Genomic DNA, 26,977 nt, shown 5'->3' on the forward strand with positions numbered 1-26,977 from the left:
TCATGTGTATTTGCTAATGGTATTAAATCTGAGTTTTTTTGCAAGCCTAGCAGGAGTTAGACAGGACGAATATTTATAGCAATTTTTTTGCATTATTTGTCAATGACCCAGAGGACTATCTAGCCGCCAGCCATTCTGATGACACAATAATAGATAGCTATATCCAGCTTATGGTGCTGATGTATGCAGATGATAGCATCATTATGTCTACAACAAAGGAACTGTTACAGTAAGCAATAGACTATACTGTACGTGTGATTTCTGCGAGAAATGGAAATTGGAAAGTTAATAATGATAAAACTAAAATCACAGTTTTTGATTGTAGAAAAGCTGATATTAGGAAAGTTTGTACGCAATGGAGAAAATCTAGAGACTGTTGATTGCTTTAAATGTCTCAGTGTCGTTATGAATTACAGTGATTCATTTAAGATAGCTGTTGAGGAGCTCCATCAGCAGGCCTCCTGTGCAATGTTTGCCATTTTCTGTAAATGTATAAAATTTGATTTATCTGTAGATATCACACTAGGCTTTTTTTTACGCAAGTGCTCCATACCATGTGATCATGGTCCTGAGTCACATAAGTAAGATTCTGAAAGAGTCTGACAGGAGTCAGCAAAACTAAAGGGCAATTCTTAACATTCATCCATCCGGTTTTGTAGTTTTCATGTTTCTGTAAATTGTCTTTATCTAGTGGTCCTCTCCTGACACATAAAGATATTTTTGTTGGCTTAAATCCTGACACCACTGCAGCTTTTGCATTGAGGTCACATTCGGAGCAGCAGTTTATGAGTGAGACTGAGCTCATGCTGTGTTTACCAATCGCCTCCGGATACGAAATGCTGGGGCCTCGTTTATGAGCTGGCACATTGATTCCCTCGTCACTTTAATTTTAAAAAAGCTCATTGTACTCACACCTTGTTCATAGCAATGCAGGTAATAAAGCTAAACCTTCCATCTATCAGTTGTAATTGCCTTTAGGAGGCAGAAAAAAAGTGTGTGACTGAGCTTCAGTGCCCCCACGGGATAACTGTTCCTGTTTACTTTAAATTAAAGCCGGGGCTGGTTTTGGTAACACAGAGCAGGGAACTTATACACATTTGTCAAGTTTAAGTTTTAAAAAATGCTAATGTAAAGTTTTCTACATTTAGTCCAAATGAAAACTTTATTTACTTAATGTATTTATTGTCTAGATATTTTAATAATTAGTCATCACACTTGCTATAGACATGGGGACCCTTGCGGTTACAGTGCTTAAAGGAATAGTTCAAAATTTCAGGAAATGTGCTGTTCACTTCTTTGCTGAGAGTTAGATGAGAGGATTGATACTAATGTAATATTTGTACAATAAATAAGAAGCTAAGGCCAGCAGCCTGTTTCAGTTAGCCTGGCTCTGTCCAAAGGTTTAAAAAATCTGCTTACCTGCACCTCTAACGCTCACTTGTTAACACATTAGGTGCCAGACTGTTTCTTGGCCAGTCACAGTGACTTCTTGAAGTGTTGTTATCACCATCACTTTCCACATTAAACAAACAAGATATAAAGTGTTAAGTAGTGAACTTTAGAAGTGCTAGTAGGCAGAGTTTGTTACCTTTGGACAGAATCCAGCTAACTGTTTCCACCTGTTTCCAGTCATTATGCTAAGCTAAGCTAAATGGCTGCTCGCTGTGGCGTCATATTTAGCAGACATGAGAGCTGTATTGATGTTGACATTTATATATCTGCAAGAAGATATCTAGAAACATAAAATATAGATACACCTGTCAGTATAATGCAGTACTGTACTGTACTCAGCAAAAACTGAACACTCTAACCTTCATGAAAGTTGGATTTATTGCAGGACTCTTGTGTTTGTATTAGACTCCATTAGTTGTAGCTAGGCATACCTAATAAACTGCCAACTGGGTGTATAGTCAAAACAAATTATAAGACTGAGCTGCATTTGACTCAATTTGGGGATTTTTTTTAATGGGACCTTCAGTTTCTTTTTCATTTATTTGTAATGCACTTTTAAGCTTCTAATTAACCATCTTTTATTCATCTTACTTTATATTTGTAAAAACATATAGTTTTTTCATAATAGTGTGGTAGGATGATCTTGTGGCTCGTTGTCTTCCTGTGACCCACCATTGGCTCTCACCATTTGAAAAAACACTTGCCCCGGGTGGTGTCACTGACAGATGTCCAGCGCATGGATAAGTTAATGAGTCTTACCCCACCTGACTGCCCGCCAGGCTCTGCTATAAAGAGTGTGGCCTATCATGTGTTACCTGGCCGTGCTCTCAGTGTGAGAGGATGTTAATTGGCGGTGAGGCGCCAGTCTCTCCCGAGCCCTCCTCTGGCGTCAGTCAGAGCCAGGAAAGGTGGCATAAAGCCTGGCCTCGGAGTGCTCCAGACTCCCTGGTTCCAGAGGGAACCAGAAGGCATGATCCAGTGTGTGGAGGCCATCCCTGAAGCACACACCTGGATTGAACTTGTACTCTTGAATGGAAAACCTGCCTGGAAAGAACCACGGGGAACTCAAAGTTTTTCTCTCAGGAATAAAAAGGGGAATTATTTTCAATTTAAAAGCCAGAGTGGCTCAGAGAAAAACTCCTGTCTCCGGCTTAGTGCCATGCAGAGTTCCCTCCCGGCTGATTGGACTTCATCCAACGTGTGTGTGTGTGTGTATGTGTGTGTGTGTCTCTCCTGGCTCCCGTCTGCCGTCCGTCTGCCTCCCCTGGATTGGACTCCTGTCGCCTTTGCAGTGAAGGGCCACTCAACCTGGGTGGATATTCTTTCCCTCACATCTGCTATGAATTTACCGGAGCCAAGCCATTCAAAGACTCCTTTATGGAGCCGTCAGGAGCCCTGTGACTGCTTGCTATTAAGACACGTGCACACTTAATACACATGTACACCTTTGCACACACACACACGCATACAAGTAAGTGTATTCGTGTACACATTTACACTCATGCCTACATTTAAATATGCATTTTAAAATATGGTGTGCTGTCTTTTTCTGTCTGTCTTTCTCGTTCCCATATATTTAGATACACAGAAACACACACACACACACACACACACACACACACACACACACACACACACACATACAAACACATACATAAAATACATGTACATAGACACCTCCAGAATACACAAAAATCTGAACTTAAGTCAGCCCCAACAGCTGCAGCCTTCTTTTTTTTTTTTTTTTAAAGTGATTCACCCGTGCATGGTGGATTGGTGCATGGGTGGTTATTGGGCCATTACACACTTTAATCTATTTATTGCTGACATCCTTCTCACTAGGCATATCCACACTCCAGAGAAACATGAGCTGTGACAGCAGCAGGATCAGAGTGCAGTGATCAACTTAATTTAGGAAAGAAAAAGGTGCTCTTGGGAAACAGGTCTGGTGTGACAGGAAATTATTCTACATTTTTCCCTTTCTATTATTAGATTACGATTCTAACTTTTTCCAGCTCTGCTTCACACTTCTTATCAAATGTCAATATAATTTTAATGCAATAGTTTGACATTTTGAAAGCTAATTTGCTTTTTTGCCACGTGTTAGATTCAAAGAATGATACATCTCTCAGGTACGGTATTAAGCTAAGGCCTGCAGTCGGTTAGCTTAGCCTGGCTGTGTCAAGGAAAACAAAATCTGCCTTCCAACACTTCTAAAGTTCCCTACATAACACATTTTATCTGTTTTGTTTTTTTGTTTTTTTTAAATCCATCCAAAAACTGAAAACACACAACCCCCACAAAAATGTCACCTGATGTTTTTTTATTTACTTGTTTTTGTACCTCGGACAGAGAGTTTAGTTTAGCACAACTAGCCCAGCTCTGTCCAGAGGTGACAAAATCTGCCGACCAACTCTAAAGCTCACTAGATGACATCTTATATCTCATATCTTTGACTTGTACAAAAACCTAAGTGTAAAAACAACAAGTTAAAGTTTCATAAGTGGTTATGTGCGGAACTATTTCTTAGCCAGGTGCAGTAACAAAATCAGGCTAATTGTTTTTCCCTCTTTCCAGTCTTTATGCTAACCTAACTGACTGCTGGCTCTAGCCTTACACTATACATATTTAACGGACCAGTGAGAGTTGTATTGATTTTTTCACCCAAATCTGTGCAAGAAAGCAAATAACTGCAGTGCCTAAAATGTCAAACTATTTCTTTAAGAAAGTTGGAAATAGGGGCTAGCCTGGCTCAGTCTAATGGTCCAAAGCTAACAAAAATCCCCCAAACAGCACCACTATAGCTACCTTATTAACACATTATATCTCTGGACACTATGTGCTGGCCAGAAAAAGTCATCCATATAACCCCTGTAAATTTTGTGCATTTTTTGGACAGAGTCAGGCGTGTGTTCTTCCAGTTGCTAAGCTAAGGTAACCCTCTCCTGGCTGTTGCTTCATATTTAACAATCAGACATGAGCCTGGTACTGATCTTCTCTTTTAACTCTGGACAAGAAAGTGAATAAGTGTATTTCCCAGAACTATTCCTTTAACAGAAAACATTTCGAAAAAGACACGTTCTATTAAAATAAATAAGATTCAGTGGTAAAACTGAATCAAATATATATTTTTAAATCCCTCTTTGTGCTCACTCAAAACAGCGGGAGGGGAGTTAAGTGGCTTTCTATCATCCACTGCTAAGCTTTACAAACAATCCAGAGATAAACAGTATATAGGCCTATTCAGCGTTTGGGATCACTAGCTTGACTGAATGGTAAAATGAAGCCTCAGTATGAATCATGAAAGGCCTCAGCCCACTTATTACGTCTACAAGTTTGACTGACTTTCATCTCTCCCGTAGCACTCTCGTCCAATTGTTGCTGCTGCCATATCTGAATCCTTGAGTTCAAAGAAATCCTTGAGTGAGTTTATTTTCTAAGGTCCTTTTTTCAGATTGCTGTTAACATTTCTAAGAATCGTGCCTTCATGTAAATCCTAAATTAAAATATTATTGATAAAGACGGAACAGGTATACCCTGCATTTACCTGTTTGATGAAAAGCCAGCTGGAGGATATAAGCACTGTAAGCAGGCCAAGTGTGTATCTTGGCACTGATGCGTCAGCTTGCAGTCATGGCAGAGAGGATATGACTGATATGTAAATGCTGCTGTTTGGAGCCTGGTCGACAGGAAGATTCAGACTGTTTCAGAAGAGTGCAGGATCCCCTTTGGGATGAGAGCTCTGTTGCCCCAAGAGAAAAGCCATCCTCTGAACTCCTCCATTTCTGCAATCCCTCACTTTTCTCCCCTTTTACTTTAGTTATATCATCAAAGGGAGAGGACGCACATCAGTGGAGAAAATTGGGGGAGAAGGCTCTGTTTTTGTGAATAATGCATTTATAATCATTTGTACTTGCACTTAAAGCAGAAGGGAGAGAGAAATTTAGGGCATGTCGCTGCTGCGGTCATTTAAGTTGGTTTTAGCACTCAATTTTCAGGTCACCTTTATGCTCTGTGAATGATTATGTTACTTAACTTCTTTCTGTTCTGGCAGACACTCAGGATTTTTCTGACTCTTTCCCCCTTGTCCTCATTTTCTCTGCGTGCATTCCTGCAGCTGCCAACATGATAGACTACTGACTGAGCTCGTTCTTAAGTGTGCCATGATATGACACAAATCGTGTTTATGCTTACAGCTCCAGACTCCCTACATGCACCTCAACACCGACTCCAGCAGGAGAGCTTGACTCACTGTGTCATGTTGTGTGACAGCACCGGTGGGACAGGTGTCAAAAATGCAGCAGGTAGCTCTCAGTACAACCTCATCTCAAGCTGAAGACCTGTTCCAAATGTAGAGCGATGTTTATAAACATTTGTTCATTAGAGTCTTCCAAAGGTGAGAGCTATTAAAGGTGCTATCTGTAGGTTTTTGCTATCGCTACATAGCCAGTGTTAGCATTAACAGCTGTTTACTTACCTGTCTCGAAGAAACGTTACTTCATTCTTTTACTCGCCAAGAGCTGTCTCCAGCGGTGGAAAGCAACGCCAATGTTAACTCTTGTTTTGCTTCTGTTTTTATCGCTTCTTTTCTTCTACTTAAGTGAGCATGCTAACCAGCTAGCCCCGACCTTTCCCGTCTTGTGATACCCCTTTGGGACAGCGAGTCACTGTAGTTTCCAGTGTGCTCTCAGTCCAACGTGAGAGGATGAAGAAGTAGCGTTGCCCAGAGGGCGTATTCTAACCTCTGGTAAACTCAACAATGGCTGAAGCTCTTGGTAAGTAAACAGCTGTTAATGCTAATGTTGGCTATGTAGCGATAGTAAAAACTTACATACAGCACCTTTAAAGGTACAAATTTAAGGCTAAGTGTCTTAGTAAGGTTTTGGGCAACCACTAGCCTCGAGAGCAGCTTCAGTATGCTTTAGCATAAATGCTACAAATCTCTGATGTCTACCTCATTTGTTACATTTCTCCACTCATTTATTCAGTTTTTCCTTTAATGAGTCATGTGTCTTTAACTATAAAAACACTGAAATTTAAAGGGTAACGTACTTAACACCAAGCTGAAAAGCAGTGTTTCACTGACCTCGCTGCACCTGTAACTACAGCTAACAGTGAGGTCGACGTGTACCAACACACCCTGCAGTACACTTCTACATCACTGCAGCAAGGTGAGAAGTGAAGCCAATGGAGGTCAGCTGAAACTAGATTTATAGTTTGTGTCAAGTTGTGTTAAGTTGTGTTAAAAAAACTGTGCTTCAGCTACAGCAATAATTGTAAAAACACAGAGGATGTTATTTATCCTATTGCAATAGTTAATTTACAAAGTGGTTCTTTTAAAAAATCGTTTAAAGAGTCAAACCTTTTTAACCAAGCAAATTAAAGTTTTAAGAAGATGGAGAAAAGCAAGATATTTAGGTGAAATAATGTCTTTCTTCACACTATCACAATTCTTTATTTCTATATCATTGTTAATTGGATTACCATTTGTTTCCTCTATTGCAGGCCTCATGAGGTCCACAAATAACAAAAATAACGAAGAAAAAAACTAAACTACATGGTGACATTTACATATAATAGCATATAATGCCAATAATATAATAGTCACATAACATATAATAAAATAAGGAAATAAAGTAACAAGGAAAAAATGAACAGGAGAATATAAAATGCAGCAAAACAGGAGTAAAATGTTAAATGATTGCAACATTACATTATGAAAGCTTTGATTTAAAAAACAGTTTATAGTTGTATTTATGGACCTTTTATCTTCATCACCCCTCTGTGGGTGCTGCACTGATGAGCAGTAGAACCAACTCTGCTTTAATGTGGTCACAGTAATGTGAGATTCACTTGCAGCTCATCGTGTCTGGTGGATTGAGAGTGAGAAACACACTTGTTCCCTCCTTGCCAAACGCCCTCTGCACTGACTTGGACCTGAGGTAAATATTTGCAGGGTGGGTTGTTCTGCTCTGCTCTTATGCATACACACGCTGGGTGGATGGTTCGGTCATACACCGCTGCTGTCAGTTTGCACAGGGTTCAAAGATTAGTCTGCACATGGCCAGTGTTTGCTTGTAAGAGCACGAGAGAACCTGCTGCTGCTGCTGCTGCTGCTGCTGCTTTAACCTGTCGAGTCAGACTTTGGGATATAATAGCCACCACTGCATAAAACGTAATAATTGTACGAAATTTCTAAAGAATTCAATGGAAGTATATGTATCCAGACACGTAAAATTAATGACATGTGTCCTGAGTTGACCTTCTATTGCTCAGTAATTTGTCTTGTCAAACCACACCCATCTGCCACTACAAGAGCTTAAAAACATGCACACAGTGAATTATTTACAAGTGTTATTTAAACCATGTGGGATCCCCTGGAATATGCTAAGACACATGGTTCTTTGAAAGTGGTAAAAAGGAGACAATCTGAAGGTAAAGCACTGAGCCAACACATGATGTCTAACAGGAATTTGTTTCAGGCATCTCTTGTATGTGTTTCACCATTGATCAGAGCATATCAGTGTTTGGCTGTCTGACCAGAGGTGGACACGCTGGCTGCTCCTCAGGTTCAAACTGTGTTTCAAATAAAAAAATACAAAATTTCACAAAATTTCACAGGTGATTAAATGCATGCACACTATACTGTGCTCCATCTACACCAGTTTTTTCCCACATTCCACACCACATATTTAGTAATAAAACATGTACAAAAATTAACAAACATGTGAGAAGTGTGCAACATATGAACAATGACCACTCTCTTCACTGTCATTCAAGGTCAAAAGTTCCTCTGACCTCACACAAGTGCACATAACCTTTGCTTAGCTAAAGTGGCTCTAATTGATATTATCTGACCTTTGCTGTTGATTACTGTTGATTCACTCTCACTGCTCCCATAGCGTCGTTTTCCTCAACAACAAAAAAAGCTCTAAAAACCCACTGTACACTACCTGCTCAGCAAATGACAGACAGACACAGTTAGCGATTAGCCGGTGAACATAGTGGAGCATTTAGCATTTGAAGAGCCAGCCAAAAACAGTTTTAAGTGTGAATATTGTACTTACATTTGCCAGGTGTACAGAAACAAAAGAATGATAATGTTGCTCCATAACTGCTGCATAGCACCATGTACAGTCATCGATTCCTCTGAGTTCAACAGGGAGTAAAAGTTTAGTGATTAATACATGTCTCAGCTATGTTTCAAGGCGTAGGATGCACCATATGAGGAATGAACAATATTTCACATTTTTCATTGGTTTGGAAAGACCCTGATAGACCCACCAAACGTCTAAATTGTAATATATCATGACTGTATTGTATTTTATTCAAGTTAACAAGAATTTTTTTTTAATGCTGAAGAGACTAAGCTTCCTAAGAGTGACATGATCTACATCTCAGAGTTCATTAAAGGTTCATTCAAACCGTGCAGAGTTCATTTCTGTATGTGGGTCTGAGGCTCCATTTCCCAAAACAGTCACCCACCAAAACTGACTTTCACATTGATCCAGTCAACATTGAGTCTCAATATCAACAAAACAGACATAAAGCTTTGATTTATCTCCAACACCTCGGGGCTTGTAACTCACAATGTCCTCAGTCTGCCATTAACTTCTTTGCTTGTGGGTCAAGATAATGGACCTGCAACTTTTTTCTTCTTTTATGGCTCAAAATGCTGGAGATTTCATGGTAGACAGACACATTTATTTGGAAATACAGAGGGTTTAAGCAATGAAAGGCCAGTAAAAATATATATAAATAAATAAATGAAACGTAGTTTTAAATTTTTATACAGAGAATAATTTAAAAAGTAGTAAAGGACAATAGAGTACCAAAGTGAAACATCATTTTAGGTTTATTATAGCTGAATTCAGCTGCTGCTACGTTTGAACTGCCACTAATAAAGTGCTGTTTCCACTGACTTTTCACATCTCTGACCTTTACTCTTATCCATCTTGGATTCTATACCTGTTGCCAAATTACAGATGGTTCAGAGGCTGTCAGCACCTCACTGCTAGATATTTCTTAAGATCTCGCTGTCCTCCTTGCACTCTTTCTCCTCCATACATCACGATCTCGCGCTTCATTTTGTGTTTTTTATTTGGTGGGGATCATTGCTGCTGCCTACTACCTGTTGAGAAATATTTTTGTTGAGAGAGCTCCTTATGAAACTGGATCAAACTACTGAATGCAGCAAAATCCTAATTTTGGTCCATAAACACCCACAGAATCCACAATCAATGGCTGTCTAGACACTTTAATGACCTTGCATAAATACAGTATCTAGTGTCTCTTGTATCCGCAGCTTTCCACTGTCCAGACTGGAATGGATCTTTATTTCTTTTCAGTCTAATTTAATTATGCTGTTGTTTTGTACGCAGTCTTGAAAAATGCCCATGATCAGTTAAAGTTGCACCTTCCAGTCAGATAAAAAAGAAAGTTGTATCAGTTTAAGAGTCCAGGTTGTGTAATTACACCCAACCTAAACCACTAACAGCTTCATGTTTTCCACAAAATGTTTTCATGAAACAGTCCAAGTTGCTCATCTTTCTGTGAATAATTAAACCATTTGTCTTCTGCAATGACAATTTTGGCTTCAAACCCACAATATTTGCAGGTAATTTGGCTTCTATGTGAAGATGCAGATGTTTCTGACAAAATAGTCCACACCAGAGAGCAAGATAACTTTGACATTTTATTAAAAAGTAAAATTAGACATCAGTTGGTGGTGACGGCTAGCTCGTTTTCGTCCCCGTTCATCCACTTTCACAAGGTTTACAGATGGCAGTGCTGTCTGTCTGACCTGGGAAGCTCATCAGCTCAACACAAATAAAACAGGGAGAACTACGGTCTTCGTCCATAGCCTTTATTGGAAATTCTTTACATGTAAATCCTCCGAACTTGCCCAAACCCAGCTTTAGAGACTATAAATATATATATAAAAAAAGGAAGTGTAAAAGACTTTTGCAGTTCCTCCAAGAATAAAGAAAGCATTTACAGTCAGGTCTCATTTTTAGAGGGGCAGTCACCTTTTGCTTGTTCGCTGAAGTGTCAAACAATCATAACATTGATCTAACAATTGTTAATCATGTCAGGAACAAAACCAAATTTAAACAAATATAGAGGGGAGAAAAAAAAAAAAAATCAGTGGCATAATGAAACCAGTGAAATCTTGATGATAACAGCACTAGAAAAAACACAGGAGAACAGCACAGCACAGTACAGACAGAAGAGGGAAACCCACCACTGCCTTATCAGTGTGTGTGCATATATATATTATATATATATATATATACACACACACACACATTGCTGGCAACCTTAACACAGACTACAGAAACTTCTGCACATTCAAAATGTATTCCATTTAGTGAGTGTTGTGTCTACTTCAAAAATAAAATCAATTTGTGCAGCACTGCCCGCTGTGTAGAAGTTACAACAAAACAAGCTGAAGAGACAAATTATACCCAGTACTATGGCGCTCCCCTGCTTTAATGGACAGTGAGGGCACAAAACAATGGCAGTCTGGTGTAACAGCAGTCCAGCAAACACAGCAGTATCACTGTATTTCTTGGAAAATGCTGGGACAAAGAGCAGGAGGAGGGCACCACCTGGTGACTGAACCAGGACATGCTGGAAAAACTTCATTTACCTCTGAGGAGTTGCTTTAACCAACATGTTTGTCTCACTAATTCCACAGTACGGAATGACCAGGGGCATCAGGTGTTTGTCGCAAAAATGTACAAGGGAGTGACGGTTTCTGCTGCGACAATGAAAAGTACAATTACTCTGACATGTTCTCTGTATTGACTAGGAGAGCCCTGGTTAAACTTTGCAATTTCTTGGATGTGATTAAGATCAACAAGTTATCATTTACAATACCAAATAAAATGTGCAAAAAATATCAAATATTCAAAAATGCCCGTTTTCTTAACAAACATCACATTTGTTGTTTTAAACACTGTTTACAAATGTTTATGCACATAATTTCAATAAAGTGTGGTCCTGCAGCTGCTGGCGTTATAGGTGCACTTTACACAGGAGTGCAAACTGAGGGAGCATTGAGGTACCGGTTCTTTTTAAAGTGGCAGGGCACTACCGAGGAGGAAAGGCTGGTCAGCTCTACACACCAAGAATGAGACTGAGTCGGGTCCCTGTTTTAGAAAACACCTTGGCAACAAGAGCTGAGATGAAACTTTTTTTTTTTTTTTTTTTAAAGCATTAAAGTGATGTAACTACAAGTGTGATCTGCAGTTGCAACCCAGCTTTTGACAGTAACTCTGAACCTGGGCTGGAAAACATCTACTACAACTAGTAAAAATCCTACCATGTTTTTCTATAGACTTGCATTTGACCAAAGATAGTCTTGGTGGCAAGATGCTTAGTATTAAGAGCGATTTACAGGTGACAGAAAAATTCATAATCAGCCATCAGCGCTGTTTCTAAGCCGAGAAAGACTTCCTAGAGGGGTTTCAGCTACATTGACACCATCTCTTTAACAAGAAGTACTGTTAGTCAGTGAAAACACGATGAGTTGTGAGAGAGATGTGAGTGGGACAAACATTTTACAGCTGGACTTACTAGTATTCTGAAACACCCCAGTGAAGTGATGGCTGGACTATGAGTGAAGACTGTACTGGTGTATGGGTATAGCAAATGTAAAATACACAAAGCAGTGTGTGTGTGTGTGAGTTTGTCAACTTGGAACTGAAATTCAAATAAAAGAGTCTTAAGAGCTATGAGGACCTCTCCATTACCTCTTTTCTTGGTTGGAAAAAAAACAAAAAACAACAAACAAAAAAACATCAATATTAAACATGTTACAAATATAAATCAGTTTTCTTATCGTTTTTCAAAATATGAACATAAATTCAATAACACAAAAAAGTCCTTCTGAGGATTAAGCCCCGCTGGCTGTGGGAGGAGGAGATGGAGGGGTCTTGATCTTTTTTTTTTTTTTTTTTTTTTTTTAATAGAAGCGGGACAGAAATTTTTAAAGCAAAGAGAGACGACAAAAACAACAAAAAGCACTCTGGACTTCATGAACGTTTCTGCCTCTTGGAATGTCGCTGCTGGCTGGACCGGTCCTCATCGCTGCTCGCCCCCCCAGCATCGCCCCTGCCCCCCCGCTGACGAGTTCTCCGTGTGTCCCGCTCGCCATCGCTATCCTGCTCCCTGTAATCCTTCCTGCCTGAAGTGGCAGAGGTCCGCTTACTTCTCCTCCTGCCGTCATCACCCTCATCCTCCTCCTCCTCATCCTCCTCCTCCTCCTCTTCTTCCTCGCTCTCACTCTCATCCCTCCGTCCTCGACCATTTCTGATTTTCTTTCTGTCTGATTTGCCATTCTGCATCTTCTTCTTCTGCTCCTCTTCCTGCTCTTCATCCTCCTCCTCCTCTTCTTCATCCTCTTCCTCCTCGTCTTCCTCGGATGTTGCAGGAGCTTGGCTGATGCGTTTGCGCGAACGCCGGCGGAGGTAGCTGAGGCCAGGCAGCAGCTTTTGGAGCAGCTCGGTGAAGGTCTGCTCTGTCTTGACCATACAGGAGAGCACAGTGCTGCCCTGCTGGTTGTACTCCTCTGCGTTGGAGAAGACCAGCTTCAGGTCTTCCAGGAAGTCCTGGGCGTGACGATACGAGCCCTCGTTGAACTTTCCCTGCATTGTCTGGAAATCCATGGGCTGGGAGATAATGTCCAAGTAGTCCTCTGCCTCCTCTGGGGACACAGGCTCCCTGAGCAGAGAAGAGCATGTACCGAGGGCCAAGTTAGACTAAACACTAAGGATTGTCATAATTCATGATGACTGAATGTTCTCAGTCATTCAGGTAGCAGGACATGTCGGTTTACTACAAAAAACCCAAAAAGGATTACTGTTTTTTTCCAACAAGCCTCTAGGATGAGCATCAAAATGTTTTGAAGTGTAAAGCAGAAAATAATTTATTATTTATTCATGGGTCTTAAGTACAAACAGCTGCAACAGATCTTCTCTCATTAATTATTAATCACATAATATTGTTTCAGCCTAAACAGCAACATAATATGGTTTCATTCGGTGCACCTCAACCTTTCTGTAACTCTCTTCTAAATAATGTGGTACATTTTCCATGTAGTGTTAATATGGTGTGTCACGATGATCAGCGTTGATGCTTAATGAACAATTCTGTAATCCTAAAATGAAGCCACGTTTACCTGAATGAAACATGGCTCACATATGCAAGTAAAGCCCCCATCCTGCCTTTATGGTGAGTTTATCTCAGGTTGTTCACAAATTCCTCCACCTCTGCTAGGATTAGCAGTCCATACCCCATCCAAGACCCAAACCCAAAGCTTAACTGTGTATAAACCGAAGGGTTTCACTATTAGAGCCCATTATGGTCAGTGCACAAATTTGATGAAAATGTTCAGTTATTACAGTTGGCTTACAGTTGATGTAAACTACTCTAAACGTTGTGTGGTTGCTCCAAAAATGGGTCCAGCTTGACATGTACTCACCGCGCTGAATACTAACTGTAATTTCAAGCATGCGGATTATGCTCGCTGCTCACCTGAAAGGCCAGCTGTAGCGGAATTTCATCAGCTTCTTGAGGATTTCCTCGCACCTCTCCAGCTCCAGCACCTGCCTGCGCGCTCCTGATTGGGAATTCTGTCGCACCTGCAGAACCCGCACACACAGGCAACAACAAATAAAGATCTGTAGGTTTGTGAAATATAAACGAACCCCTGCCCTCACGTGTTTCCTGCTTCAAGTGTTTTCTTTAATTCTGAGAAGCAGGACACATCTTCTACATGCAAGTGTCCTTGTGGTTTCTTACCAGTTCGTCAATGTCTGCCGGGCTGTTGGGTCCAGCCCTCTGTTTGCTGCTTTGACTACTAGAAGACGACTGCTTCTTGGATTTACTTTTTGAACTTTTCTGTCGAGACGAAGACTGCTTATTTTTCTTCCTTGGTCTCACTGTAGACAAAACAATGAGGGGTGATCAGGACGACAAGAAAAATAAAAAGTAGAAATTATCATCATAGATATGCTGCAGTTCTACATATGGAATCTGATATGTCAAGTTAATTAATGTTTCATTTGTCTGTTACGTTGTTGACATTTTAACCAATGCCAGGCCTCCATGGACTTTAGCCCTAGACTTCCAGTGGATTATCAAACAAACAGTCTCACGCTAGAAGTGAGAAAAATAATCTGTTTTTAGGTGCCTCGCCATCTTCTCCTGAACTATTCAGCATCAATGCGCTAAACTTCTTAACAGTTGACCTTGACATGATGGCCTGAACCGACAGAGGGGATCATCTTGCCACATACTCTGAGTGAAGCCAGAGTGAGACACAGCTTCAAAGCAAGGTCCAGACCTGAGTTGTGCTACATGACAACACACAGACAATAGCCACAGGAGCTGAAATTCCCTATCAGCATTCCTCTCATTCCTGACCTTCAACCCCAGGGACCACCATTTTCCAAAACTAACTCAGCTTTTCAAATCTGTGACATCTCTTTTTGGATGAAAAAAAAAAAAATCAATTCATTCAATTCAATTTATTTATTATATTATTGTTTCTTTTGTGCTGTAGTGTTTAATAGGAAGATGCAACGTATTAATGACACAAGGATTCCAATTTTGAGTGGGTACATATAATATGGCAATGATAACCTGGACAGACTACAGGATTTGGCCATATTCATCCCCATCTTTTAAGTGGTGTGTTCAGGGAAATGTGTGACATGAGCAGAGAAACTGTTTTAATTCTTTCTTAGCTCTGGTTAAAACCCTCATGATCAACTGTCATCGAATTGAGACAATTTTGTGAAACCTGGACTTGATTTTCTCTCTTTGATACTCACAGCTGTGCCCCATGGCTTTGTAGTCGTTCTCCTCTTCATCCTCCTCGTCTTCCTCAGAGTCCTCCTCTTCTGACTCCTCCTCATTCTCTTCTTCATCTGTGTCTTGGTTATAGTTCCTGCAATGGAGAGGTTGCCATTCATAAATCTTAACATGACTGATAAAGTTAGAAAGGGGGCAGATTTTAATGTTCGGCGAAAATAATCAAACATATTGGTTTCAGTGATACTGCTGGAGCCGCTGCTCTGCTGTTTGTCTATCGGTGGGGTACTTGACCAACCGAGGTCAACGTAAAAGGAGTAAGCTGCACAGATTGCCATTGGAAGGGCTGCATAGCACAAAGATGGCAAAGGGGGAATAAATGCATTTGTTTCCCTGGCTTCTGTCAAACTTGCAGTACTACTGCAGATTATAATTAAAACTACAACCCCTTGGGAACGACAATTTACCAAAAAGACAACTGATCCAGCTCTATCCGCATCCATAGTCATTTTGTATGGAATTGTGCTTGTTCTCATCAGGAAAACGTGAGTTGAATTTTTTTTTCATTTGTTCTATTTTGTTTTTTGTTTTTTTTAAACACATGAAACACTATTATGTGTGCATACATGTTGCCACTGTAAACGCTCCACAGCACTCATTTCTGTGAAATAGATCTGTAATGATTAAAATGTTTTCTTTTTAACTGTGACAACCTACGAGGACTAGCCAGCTGTGTTAGGACACAAATTAAATGTTGCTTTAAAAACTGAGTATACATTAACTCTAGAGTTACCCCAGTGTAATGCAACAGCTTGTATGGATGATGGAATATAGACAAGACAAACCAAACAGTTAGATGGAGAGTTACCTTGAACGGGAGCCACGTCTGGCCACGGTGGGCTGGCAGGCAGGACATAGCCACTCTCCCGCAGGGATGCGGTACAAGGCCGGTCGCAGGCAGAACAGGTGGAAGGCCTTGTTACACTCATCACACAGGATAAGTTTCTCATCATCACCTGGAAGAGATCAGTACAAATCATAAGGCTGAGCTAAGGAAGCTATTTTTTAAATCCATTTTCTTGTGCTACCTAAGATTTACTCAGTAATCCCACATTTTTGTTCTTGAAGTCTAATTTTTCCTGGTCTTCACTCCCTGAAAAGGCCAACCATCTTTGCTTGTTTTCTTGTGTGTCTATGTTGATGTGAAAGTTTTTATTGTCATCTTATCACTACAGGTTCACCTGTTGGAGTGCGGAGCGGCCGGCTCTGTATGTAGACTTGCCTGACACTACTAGTCTGTTCTGTTCTGAGCCTGCTGGATCTGGGCCTAGACTCCATCAGCTTCAGCACAGATGGGCTCTGCCTAAGCACTACACAGGGAGCACAAGACTGATTGGGTAGTGTAGAACTGCTTCACTCAGACAGGACAGACTGAACCTTGACTGACCATGTTTATATGCAGACTATAACACAATAATCCGGCAAATCATTTAGTAAAGACATCAGATAGTTGTGGTGACTGTTTCTGTGTGTGTGTGTGTGTGTGTGTGTGTGTGTGTGTGTGTGTGTGTGTGTGTGTGTGTGTGTGTGTGTGTGTATTTTGTCAGACAGGGGCTAGCTGTGGAGCTCTAGTACTGTTGAGGTCACTGAGGTACTTTTGTTCATCCTGTTACTGGTTTTTGAACTGCTGAACTACAGTCAAAACACAGAAAGGCCTGTTACGACAAAGCCATATATGCAAATAACGGCAAAGTGCCATCATCAGCTGCAAATAACTTGTGCGTGTTTCCTTTAAATTTGACTTTAAGGGACAGCAGTCGAATCAGTCCTTACCTTTCCTGCGACAGACTTTGCAGCGAGCGTTCTCAGCAGACATGTCCCACTTTATGCAAGCGTCCAACATCCCCAGCAGCACATGCATGCGGGAAAAGGTCTGGGCCTCTCTGATAGCCGTCTTCCACTTCTCTACCGCTGTAGCTACCTAAGAGGAAAGGTAGAACACAGCACTGTGTTTAACAGACGACCTGTGCATTCAACTGTGTCCTTGATGATGTAAGTGGTTAATAACTCTGCAAAATTGCATGGCTAAACCCCTTATTTTAACAGCAGTCAATGACTTTTTGCTGAACCCCGTTACCTGTGAGACGCAAACTTAAAACCGAACACGAACACTGCAACTCTTTGTCTTACCCTAGCCTCCTCTGCCAGTCTCTTCTCCTCGTCCACCTCCTCAGCCTTGCTGCTTTCTTCACCTCCTTGCTTTTTCTTCTTTTTCTGCTTAGGGGCCATGAATCCCTGCAGGAACTTTTTGATTACACACGCCTGAATGGTGATGATGCACTCGCCAAAGTCTTTCAAGCTCTCCGTGTCTTTCAACTGTGGACAGAAGACGAAACAAACAAATAGGTATGAATTACAAGTGCAAGGTTCACGCACACCCTGACAGGGATGAATATATCCACTCTCAGGTATATACATCCCAATTACCTGTTGACATAAAGGCTGTACACCATCATATAAATTTATACATTTCTCACACTTGAGTGAACATAATGTAGAAATAATAGGGATACTAATTTTGTATATAATCGGACAAATCATTCACCTGATCTTCAATGTCTATGTTGTCATCCAGGTATCCCAGGCCTCCCTTTTGCAGCCGTGAAGCCACCTCCTGGATGTCACTGCGTAGGTATTTGAGCAGCTCTGCGTAGCCATCACAGGTCCTGAGGCCCATTTTGCCCTTACGGGTCAGATGGATGGAGTGGAGGATGTCCTGATACCTAAACAGGGAAGGGAAAGCTTTGTATTTACCTTTGTATTTACTCAACATTTAATTTAGCCGTTCTTCTGGTCAAACACAGTTGCCTTTTTTTTTTTTTTTTTTTAAAAACAAACAAAAACAATAGTGTGCATTCCTCCTTGCTTCGTGGGGAACTAAGTCTACTTAATGTATTTCCATTCTAAACCTTTCTCCACTATCTACACCTTTGGTGCTACTGTTAGTTCCCACAAAATGAAACTTAAAAAAGGAACTTCTTTGTAAGAGATCCCTGAAAACCAGCAATAAATGGGCACAGGAAGTGCAGCAGGATTGAATGGTTTCATGCTTTTTGAAAAAATTATCTCCTGTAGTGAGAATGCATTTACCTGCTTTGTATCTTCGCCTTCAGTTCACTCTCTCTGACCCCCTGAGGATGAAGACTTTCCACCAGTTCTTCCAGCTCAGCTGTGCTGTCACATATGAACCTGGATCCAAAGGCAGAACAATTTGAGACGACAGTTTACAAAAGGAAGAAGAACGAAAAATCAATCAAAAGAAAGACAAGACAAACAGAAAAAGAAAAAGAAAGACAGAAGCACAGCTTGTACCAGAGGTTCTGTCCCTGTTTGGGAACAGTGGTTTCTATACAGACGTCTGCTGCTGCTCCCTGCTGGGCTCCTTCACTAATGGCACCATCTATGCTACCATCATCTTTTTCAGCTCCTACAACAGAAACAACAATTTATCATCTCAAAAAGATGAAAAAAAAAAAAAATGTATACATTTTTATGACTACAAAGCAGAAAATCATTATCATTATCAATATTGAGGTAGAAAAAAAAATCTACGACAACAATAGCCAATAGTCATTTTTAACAAAAATTTTGATAAGAATATATTAAAACTTATAAATACTTTACCTTGTGAGTCATGTGTAGTGGCCGACTCTCCATCCTCCTCCTCTTCCACCTCAGGCTCAGCCGGTTTGTCCTCAGGTGGAGGGGTGAAGCTGTAGTCGATACTTTCATGCACCCAGCCTTTCTCAATGTACAGACCAGGAACCACATCAGAGAAAAGCCAGTATCTAAAAACAAAAACATCAAGCAAACATGGTTCAAATTTATTCAAGTTATTAAGAGGGGTTGTATATAATCTCTCACTGTTTGGGTGCAGAACTCACCTGTTATGATTTCTGTCTGTACCCAGTGGGGTTCTGCGCATGACAAGTCTGGCTTTGGTTATCCCATCCTGGAAGGCCCTCTCTGCAGCAGCCCTTTGTTTACGCATCCGCTCCTCTTCAGCCTCCTTCTCCATTCGTTCTAGGGGGGGCGGGGGGGTTAACAGTAACAAATATGACTGAGGAATTCTGCTAAAAATTGATGAAGTATTTTATCATGATTAGTCAGCTGTTGCTCTAAATGAATCGCATTACTAAAAGAGCCCAGTGGTGGAGAAGCTATGTACTAAGTGAACAAAAAGTTAGAGTTAAAAAACATTAAAGAAAAAAAAGTCGTATTTGGGAGGAAAAAAATGCACATTTTGAACTGCTCCTCATCCTCCTGTAAAGATTACCTTTGTTCTGCCTGTCCATCTCCTCCTTCTCCTTCTTGGCCTGCATGGCCATCAGCCGCCGGCTCTTCACTGAGCTGATCATGTCTTCTGGCTCTGGCTCCAGCTCCACCTTTACTTCTTTTTTGGCCTCCTTCTTAGCACCCCCCTCTTTTTTCTTCTCACCTTCAAAACAAGAAAACAAAGAAACACAAACAATATATTGGTATCAAATTGTATTTGTATTTACATTTTGGGGGTATTAATAATAGACTAATGACAGACTGAAACATCCTCTTGTCTCTGACATTTTGCAAAGTTTAATGATCAGAATATATTCATAATAAATGCACAGTTTTACTGATATTTTGTGAGTAGTATATAAGCTTTTTAGTATTCTTAAATGAGCAAGGAAAGATGCGGAAATCACGCTATTACAGTATTAACTCTTCTCATTTGTTTCACTGCGACATTACAACTACAGGTAAAGCTCTCTGATGATCCTTGCCTACCTTTGCCCTCCATCTCCTTCCGCTTCTTCTTCTCAGCCTTCTTGCGGTCATTGACCTCTTTCAACATTGCCAGGCGCTCCTTCCACAGCTCAGCTGACCGCTGCTGCATTGCATCAACGTGGTCTTCCACTGAGTAGGTCATGAGGATGCGGTGGCAGAGTGCCACCAGCAGGTTGACCTTCTCCTCGGGGCTCAGCTCAAAGACCTCGATTGTCTCAAGCTTCTCCAAGAACTCACTGGTCACCACATCATCAAAGCCCCCCATGGGACCCGAGTCCTCTGAGCCCTGGCCACTCTCCTCACCATGAGCATCACATGGACGCAGACACAACCGTGCCAGCTCTGACACAGAGTGCATGGTAAGGGGGATCTCAGATAAGGGCATATCGAGCTCACTGTAGCCTTCTGCCAGCTCATCCTGCAGCAGCGTTTGGAGGAGCACCACCAGCACACGGTTCAGGTAGAGGAAGCCGGACCGTTCCCCGGCCAGTGCTTCCATCAGAGCCACTGCTGTGATCGGATACTGATCATCTGGCATTAAGAGCCCTGCATAGCAGTGGAGGAAGTCCACTACCATGGCTACATAGCCAAACAGGGTGTTGGGCAACCCCTCAGGCATGTCTACAAGCTTGAACGTTGGCAGGGTCTTACCACCTTCGATCTCCTGGTCCTCGTATCTACGTGACTGTTCGCGGCGGACCAGCATCTCCTTCTCGCGTCTCTCCTTGGCCTTTTCTCGCAGTTTCTCTTTGAGTTCCTCACGCCGCTTCTTCATCTCTTCCTGCCTTTCCTCTTCGCTCATGGCTGCCCATCGTTTCTTTTGCTCCAAAAGCTCCCAGCGTTTCTGCACCAGCTCCTTGAGCTCCTCCGGCAGACGGCTGCGATCATCTGGGGATAAGGTCTTTGCAGCCTTGGAAATAAGGGAGGAGAGGGAGTTCTTTTTGTCTTCTTTGCCCTTATTCTCTTTATAGTAACGAAGGAGGTGGAGAGCCATAGGGTGCAATGGCTTCCCCAATTTAGGTGTACCCATGCCAGTACTACGGGCTCTTTTCTTAGGGCTCCCAGCAGGGGTGCTCTTAGCCAGATGCAGCAGAGTCATCTGCTTCATCTTTGGTGTCTTAGCACCAGCTTTGCCATCCTTTTTAGAAGCTTTGAGCACATTGAGCTTTTTATCACCGCTTTTTCCATTTTTTTTCCCTTCTCTCTTGTCCCCAGACTTTCTGCCCGATTTCGGAGTGGAGGGCGCCGAACCTTTGCCTTCTCCTTTCTTAGGAGTTCCTGAGTTCTTGACCTTGAGTGGAGAACCATTCATTTTTATTTTCTGGAATACAGACAACATGAGTCCATTAAGCAAAACTTTTAAGTTTAAGGGATACCCCATAATGATTAAGAAATATCTTTACAAGACTTCATTATGTGCATAGAACCCAACTAACCTGCATGTGGCCCCAGATGGTGGGACTAAGTGGCATGCCTAAAGCATCTTTCTTCTTTTTCCTTTTCTTCTCTCCCTTCTCATTTCCTGAATCCTCTCCTGGTGTGTCTGAGGTCTTAAGCTTCTTGCTAGGTTTACCCTCTGGAGATGTCAAGCTCTTACGCTTTGTGGAGGGATTCTCTGCTAAAAACTTTAGCCAAACAAGAGTGTGAGCCAAGAACGAGCAACATTTTTCAATAAATGACATGCAGAAAATGACCTTGAGTAAATTACCTTGTGCGGATCAAGAAGAAAGTCACTGAATTTGCTGGGCAGGTTAAACTTTTTCACCAGTTCATCCTCAACCACCCAGGGAGCACTCTCTCCCATGCCCAGTCTCAGAGCATAGTGCCTAATGAAATAGCGCATGATCTCCTTGGTTGGAGGCCGCTCCGTTCTGTAAAGACTGTCTGCTGGGACATCACTAATCACCTATAACAGAAGTTATAGGATTCAATCCACTTTCTTTCAAAGATGCAAAGGTTTGCACAGACCTTAACAGATAATGAACCCCACATGGCTTTTTCACAGACTGACTGTGGGCAAGAATACCAATCATCATCATCAGTTGTAGTGCAGAAAAACACAGAAGAGTAACATACTGTCACTGGTGTCAAGATAAGACTAATTCTTATCTGGAACCAACAAGGAAAATACACCTAAACATTTGCTGACTGCTGATGGCATGATACAGACCTTATCCTCAGTGATGAGCTTCACGTCATACTTATGAGGAAGGAATTTGGGCATCGCCCACTTCTTCTTCTCTTCCTTCATGGCAGTGGGAAGTTTCCTTGGAGAACGTCGTGCTCTGTCACCTGATAGGAACCAAAACATTGTTTAAAAAAAAATAATAATAAATAAGAATAACCTATAAAAAGAGTACATGATCCAACACCTGGAAAAAGTGAATACAATATAGGCCAATTTCTTCCTCCTGTGAAGCCTAAAACTCTAGGCTATGTCCCTTGGTACTCTTCTTCTGATTGCAAATGTACTGATTAGTACTCACTGAGACTCTCTCTCCTGTTCTCCTCCTCTCTGGGAGGAGGCTCCTTCCTCTGGTTTTCCTGACTTGCGTTCTCCTTGTCGCTGGATGGCGAGTCACAGGCACCCTCAAGCTTCTTCTCCCCTGTCTCACCCTCTGGGTTTTCTAGGGGGTGGATCTTCACCACCTTCACTCGCAAACTTTTGTCCTTCCCCACCTGAAGAGGGAAAAAAAAAAAAAAAAGGATTCAAATTACACCGAAAGAAAGTTTCCAAATGAACACCTGCTCACCCCTTCTCTACCACTACGATGCATTTCATTTAGATTTTATGCATGTTTGTCATATTATATAAAACTTTCTCTATTGCATTTATTTTTTTGCATAGTGATGCTGACTGTGTGAAAGCAACTGAAACAAATGGCAGCCAGTGGGCAAGAATATGAATACAAAAACTTTTGTATGCTAAAGGGTTAAATTTAAAATAAAAATCTAGAGTATAATTAATTTTCTATGATGAATGAAAAAAAAAAAAAAAGCTGTATGGTCCTCTACAGATAATATCTGAAGTGGTACAGAGAATGCAATATAACAATGCAAATGCTATGAGCCTGATTCCTGTTGGGGGACACCTTAAGATCAAAATGCAAAGTTACATAATAGCTATACTTAACACACAAGTGTAGAAATTTAAGAAGTCGAACTGACCAGGAAGTCACACTCTTCACCCACAGCATACTTGGTAAGGATTTCCACCCAGGCCATTTCAACCAGTTTGTCTAAAGACACTGTGTTGTGGTGGACCATCTCCAGGACGGGCTTCTCAAACCACTGGGGATACTCCTCTTGAAGCCTGCACACAGAACACGAGCATTAATTAGTACAAAAAAAATGTAATGAAAAGAAGGTGTGATATAGTTTTTGGAGTCCCATCATTTTATGCTCCACTTTATCACGTATAAAGTGACACTGTTTCTAATGTCCTGAGTGCATCTAAAAACAAGCTGACTGTTGCCACGTCAGACATAAATTGGATTCATTCATGATTGTATGCACTCTATTCATGGCAAGATAGGTTTCAAGCTGTTTGGATTTCTGAGCTGCAGTCATCACAGGGACCAGAGCATTACATAACAGGACAACAAAGACCTTAGGGTGGCCAGTAGGGGGAGTATCCTGGCTGACATAATTAGACAGGGCTTAAATACAACTCATGATCTTGAGTGACTTGAGCTCTGGGCAGCTGAGCACTGCTCTGCCCAGTCTTTGCTGTGGCATCTCTTTGGGCCTTGTCTATAGTTTAGGTCACATTCCTCTTGCTGACAGCACATATACAGTACAGTATATGTGTACACCTGGTTGATGGTAAGTGTTCAACTGAATTATCACCAACCAGGTGTACATATACCGTAGATCTCAGCTGGACTAGTCTAATCTTTATGTCTATATTCTTCCCTTTTGCAGATCAGGATAAGGGAGTTCTCTCCAGGCCATTGCAGATTCAAGGATGACTCAATCACACACCCTCTAAATAGAATGAGAGGAGGAGCACCGGATTTATCCAATCATAGCAAAGCAGCGAGCCTTGTGACCTTCACTGGGAGAATATGGCTCTTTCATGATACTACTGAGCTTCTGTGCAAGAGGCTAATCCTTATATTTGTGCAAGTGCATCTAACTGACCAGTAAAGTTCAACATTCAGAGATTAATAAAACCAAGGGTTTTACTGGACATCTGAATGCGTTTTTGAATGTTACGTGTATTGGCCAAGGACTGCAGTCAATTGAGAGTAGACTAATGGCTCTTATTTCATTAGATGGATGGAATCGTGAACATGCCCATGCAAACTCTGGATGTGATACTGACAGTTCAGTGACTTCTTGTTCCTCCTCCCATGCTTCTTTGTGTGTCAGCTGGCTGCTTCCAGTGCTCTTGCATGTCCAGATGCGCTCATTATATCTCTGCAAGCGTGCCTCATACTCTCTGTAGTCATTTTGTCAAGGTAAATTGCGATGTTCACATGTCAACAGTTGCCCTTTGTTTAGCCATTTGCTTACTCATTACAAGTAAGACATGCACGGTCCATTGTTGACAAATTAGAGTCATTGATGTCAATAGTTGAAAAAGAGGCTGGGTCCAAGGGGCACCCACCATACACAGTCATGACTTCATTACAAAACTTGATCCATGGTTATACTTTTAGGAACAAAAAAAGTGTACTTAGGGTGTTATAAACAATGCAAAACTGGGAAAAAGTTTGGGCAAAACAACAGTAAGCACACTTCTTAGAGTTGTTGATGGGAGTTAAATGTTTGACTTAAAAAGAAACCCAACAACAACAGTGAAGCCAAACTCTCTGTGTTAGTATACGTGGGACAGTGTGGAAAGGTAGATAGGAGGCCCGTGGTTCTCGTAGCTGTTCTTGATGATAGATTCCGATATTAAAGTCAAACATTTACGTTATTAAAATAACTGTGTTACTGCTGGAATCCAAAACTACTACAACTTATACTAACTTTATGTTGCCATAAAAACACCTGAAGACCACTTTTAGCACTACGTGTGTCACTTCGAGCGGTCACAGCTAACTTCATAATGTTGCTGACAGTTTGAAGTGCCATATAATCATCTCTCCTAAACGAGTGGGTAAAAGCAGCTGGCTATTACACCAGAACATGCCTATCCAACAAAAAAGGTCGTTTCATATAAGTGACTGAGTGTAAGTCAGCTGTTGTCATCTCTTAGTAAACTCAAAAACACAAATGTACCGGTAGCTAAGGCTTGTGTGCTAATCTTAGCAGCTAGCTCCAGGTATTGAGAGCAGACGACGGGCTATTGTGACATAATGGGGAAAATAACGTTAGCAGCGTGCTAGCTAGCTCTGCTAGCATTACTAGTAGCTGACAGCGGGTCCGTCAAAGTGAAAGGACGGCCTTTTACAGTAGCGCTCTACATTTAACTAAGCATGAGAACTGTGGTATGTGCCGCAAAAAACTGATCTTTTTATCTGGCTTCGTGAAATAGTCAGCTGCACCGAAATGACTAGCAAAGCTGTTTGAATGTTAGCTAGCAAGCTTGTCATCTAGTGTAAAGTGAGTACATGCGGGGAGACACTAAATGAAGGGAAAATGTCTGGTAATTTTAAAATAGCTTTGTTAGCTCGGGTTACAGTCCTGTGCATTTAACTGTGTGGGCATCGGTTCAGCCAGGCAGACAAAGCCAGTCACACTGCATGCCAGCTAGCTCTCGCTAAGTCGAGACTGATCATCAACACCATGTTAAAAAAAGGATACTCTTTGTTCCTGAAGGCCTCCTTGGTGTGCTCGATGATGTAAACCTCCTCACCCAGGCCTGGTGGCTCGGCTAGCGGCTTAGCCAGCGGGTAAGGTTTCCGGCCCAAAAGCGGTGCCATTTCAAATCCACGGATGGCACGAGTGCCAACGCTAAAATCCGATCTTCTAGCAACAATTTAGTACAATAGTATACAATAATATGTCCTACGCATGTATCCAAGTGTCCCGAAATATCTTAGCACGGCTCACGTTACCGCCGGCAGGCCCGGCACCCAACGTGTAGCAGCTAGCTGACTAGCTAGTAGGCTGGATCGCTATCTCGTTGCAAAACAATAACAGTGCGCTTCTTGCCAGCCGCCTCATCGCATCCTTCTTCTCTCCGTGAGGAGCGGCGTCATGATGGTTCCACACTATGCCTTGGGTGTAAAACAAGTTGCTCGACTTGTCTCTCGAGACAGTTGGTAAACTTTTAGCTCCGGTTGAACAGGAAAGGATGCGAAACCACACCAAAATCAAACTCGAGGCAACAGCCAAAGCTGGGCTCAGCAGGAGGTCTGGCGCGCTGTGCCGTCCGAAGTCTGTGCAAACTAGGCCTGCTCTCGTTTAATCGGGTGTCTTCGCTGCATTTTCGTACTGTTGGAGCTTCTCCCTGTCAGATAACGGCGTTAGCAAGCGTTACGAAAAAGTACCCAGGATCAATCAAGAGGTTAATTCCTTGTCGAAATGGCGGGAGTTTCCAGTGCACCGGCACAATTCCCTGCACCCTCAGAACTCTGTTTCCCCGGCAGCAAGCGGCGTCGGAAACACGCCCCGCCCTCTCTCGACGTTCATTGGCTCTCTCAGTGAAGCACCCTCATCGAGGCAGTCTGATGCACCCTCCGATTGGCTGGTATGGCACGTCCATTGTCGGTCTCAGACAGCCCCTTCCCGTAAACCACGCCCACACAGAATAGAAACGAGAGGCCGGAGGTCAGCTGATGACAATACAGATCGTCACAATCAGCTTTAATGGCCTGCTATGTTTGTGGATGCATGGAATTTCTACTCCGGTCAGCCAGTGGCTCTCAGTGTACTTAGACACAGTATCAATAACAATGTTCAGGGAGATACACATGGACATGCAACG

At 41.8% G+C, this 26,977-nt stretch overlaps 1 protein-coding gene across 1 annotated transcript; it reads right to left on the bottom strand.

The window, feature by feature from the left end:
* Positions 1-10,160: 10,160 nt before the first annotated feature.
* baz1b (bromodomain adjacent to zinc finger domain, 1B) lies at positions 10,161-26,629 on the bottom strand. Its single transcript, XM_040130598.1, has 21 exons — positions 25,852-26,629; positions 24,425-24,541; positions 23,266-23,410; positions 22,584-22,776; positions 22,268-22,389; positions 21,806-22,003; positions 21,534-21,722; positions 20,098-21,418; positions 19,610-19,771; positions 19,218-19,356; positions 18,958-19,121; positions 18,646-18,760; positions 18,424-18,522; positions 17,879-18,056; positions 17,464-17,649; positions 17,107-17,254; positions 16,142-16,289; positions 15,294-15,409; positions 14,260-14,399; positions 13,993-14,099; positions 10,161-13,179 (listed from the first exon to the last, which is right to left on the bottom strand). The coding sequence occupies exons 1-21, from the start codon at positions 25,968-25,970 to the stop codon at positions 12,492-12,494; spliced, it is 4,794 nt and encodes a 1,597-aa protein (XP_039986532.1). The 5' UTR covers positions 25,971-26,629; the 3' UTR covers positions 10,161-12,491.
* Positions 26,630-26,977: the final 348 nt, after the last annotated feature.

Source organism: Xiphias gladius, chromosome 7 (genome assembly GCF_016859285.1).
Source record: "Xiphias gladius isolate SHS-SW01 ecotype Sanya breed wild chromosome 7, ASM1685928v1, whole genome shotgun sequence".
NCBI classification, from domain to species: Eukaryota; Metazoa; Chordata; class Actinopteri; order Istiophoriformes; family Xiphiidae; genus Xiphias; species Xiphias gladius.

What these genes read in the sequence shown, in the direction of transcription:
- baz1b (XM_040130598.1), bottom strand. Translation starts at nt 25,970, where the DNA reads ATGGCACCGCTTTTGGGCCGGAAACCTTACCCGCTGGCTAAGCCGCTA. An exon ending in GAACAAGAAGTCACTGAACT is followed by an intron (nt 23,411 to 24,424) that starts GTCAGTATCACA and finishes TTCTGTGTGCAG; the next exon opens with GCTTCAAGAGGAGTATCCCC. An exon ending in AGACGTGGCTCCCGTTCAAG is followed by an intron (nt 15,410 to 16,141) that starts GTAACTCTCCAT and finishes TCTCCATTGCAG; the next exon opens with GAACTATAACCAAGACACAG.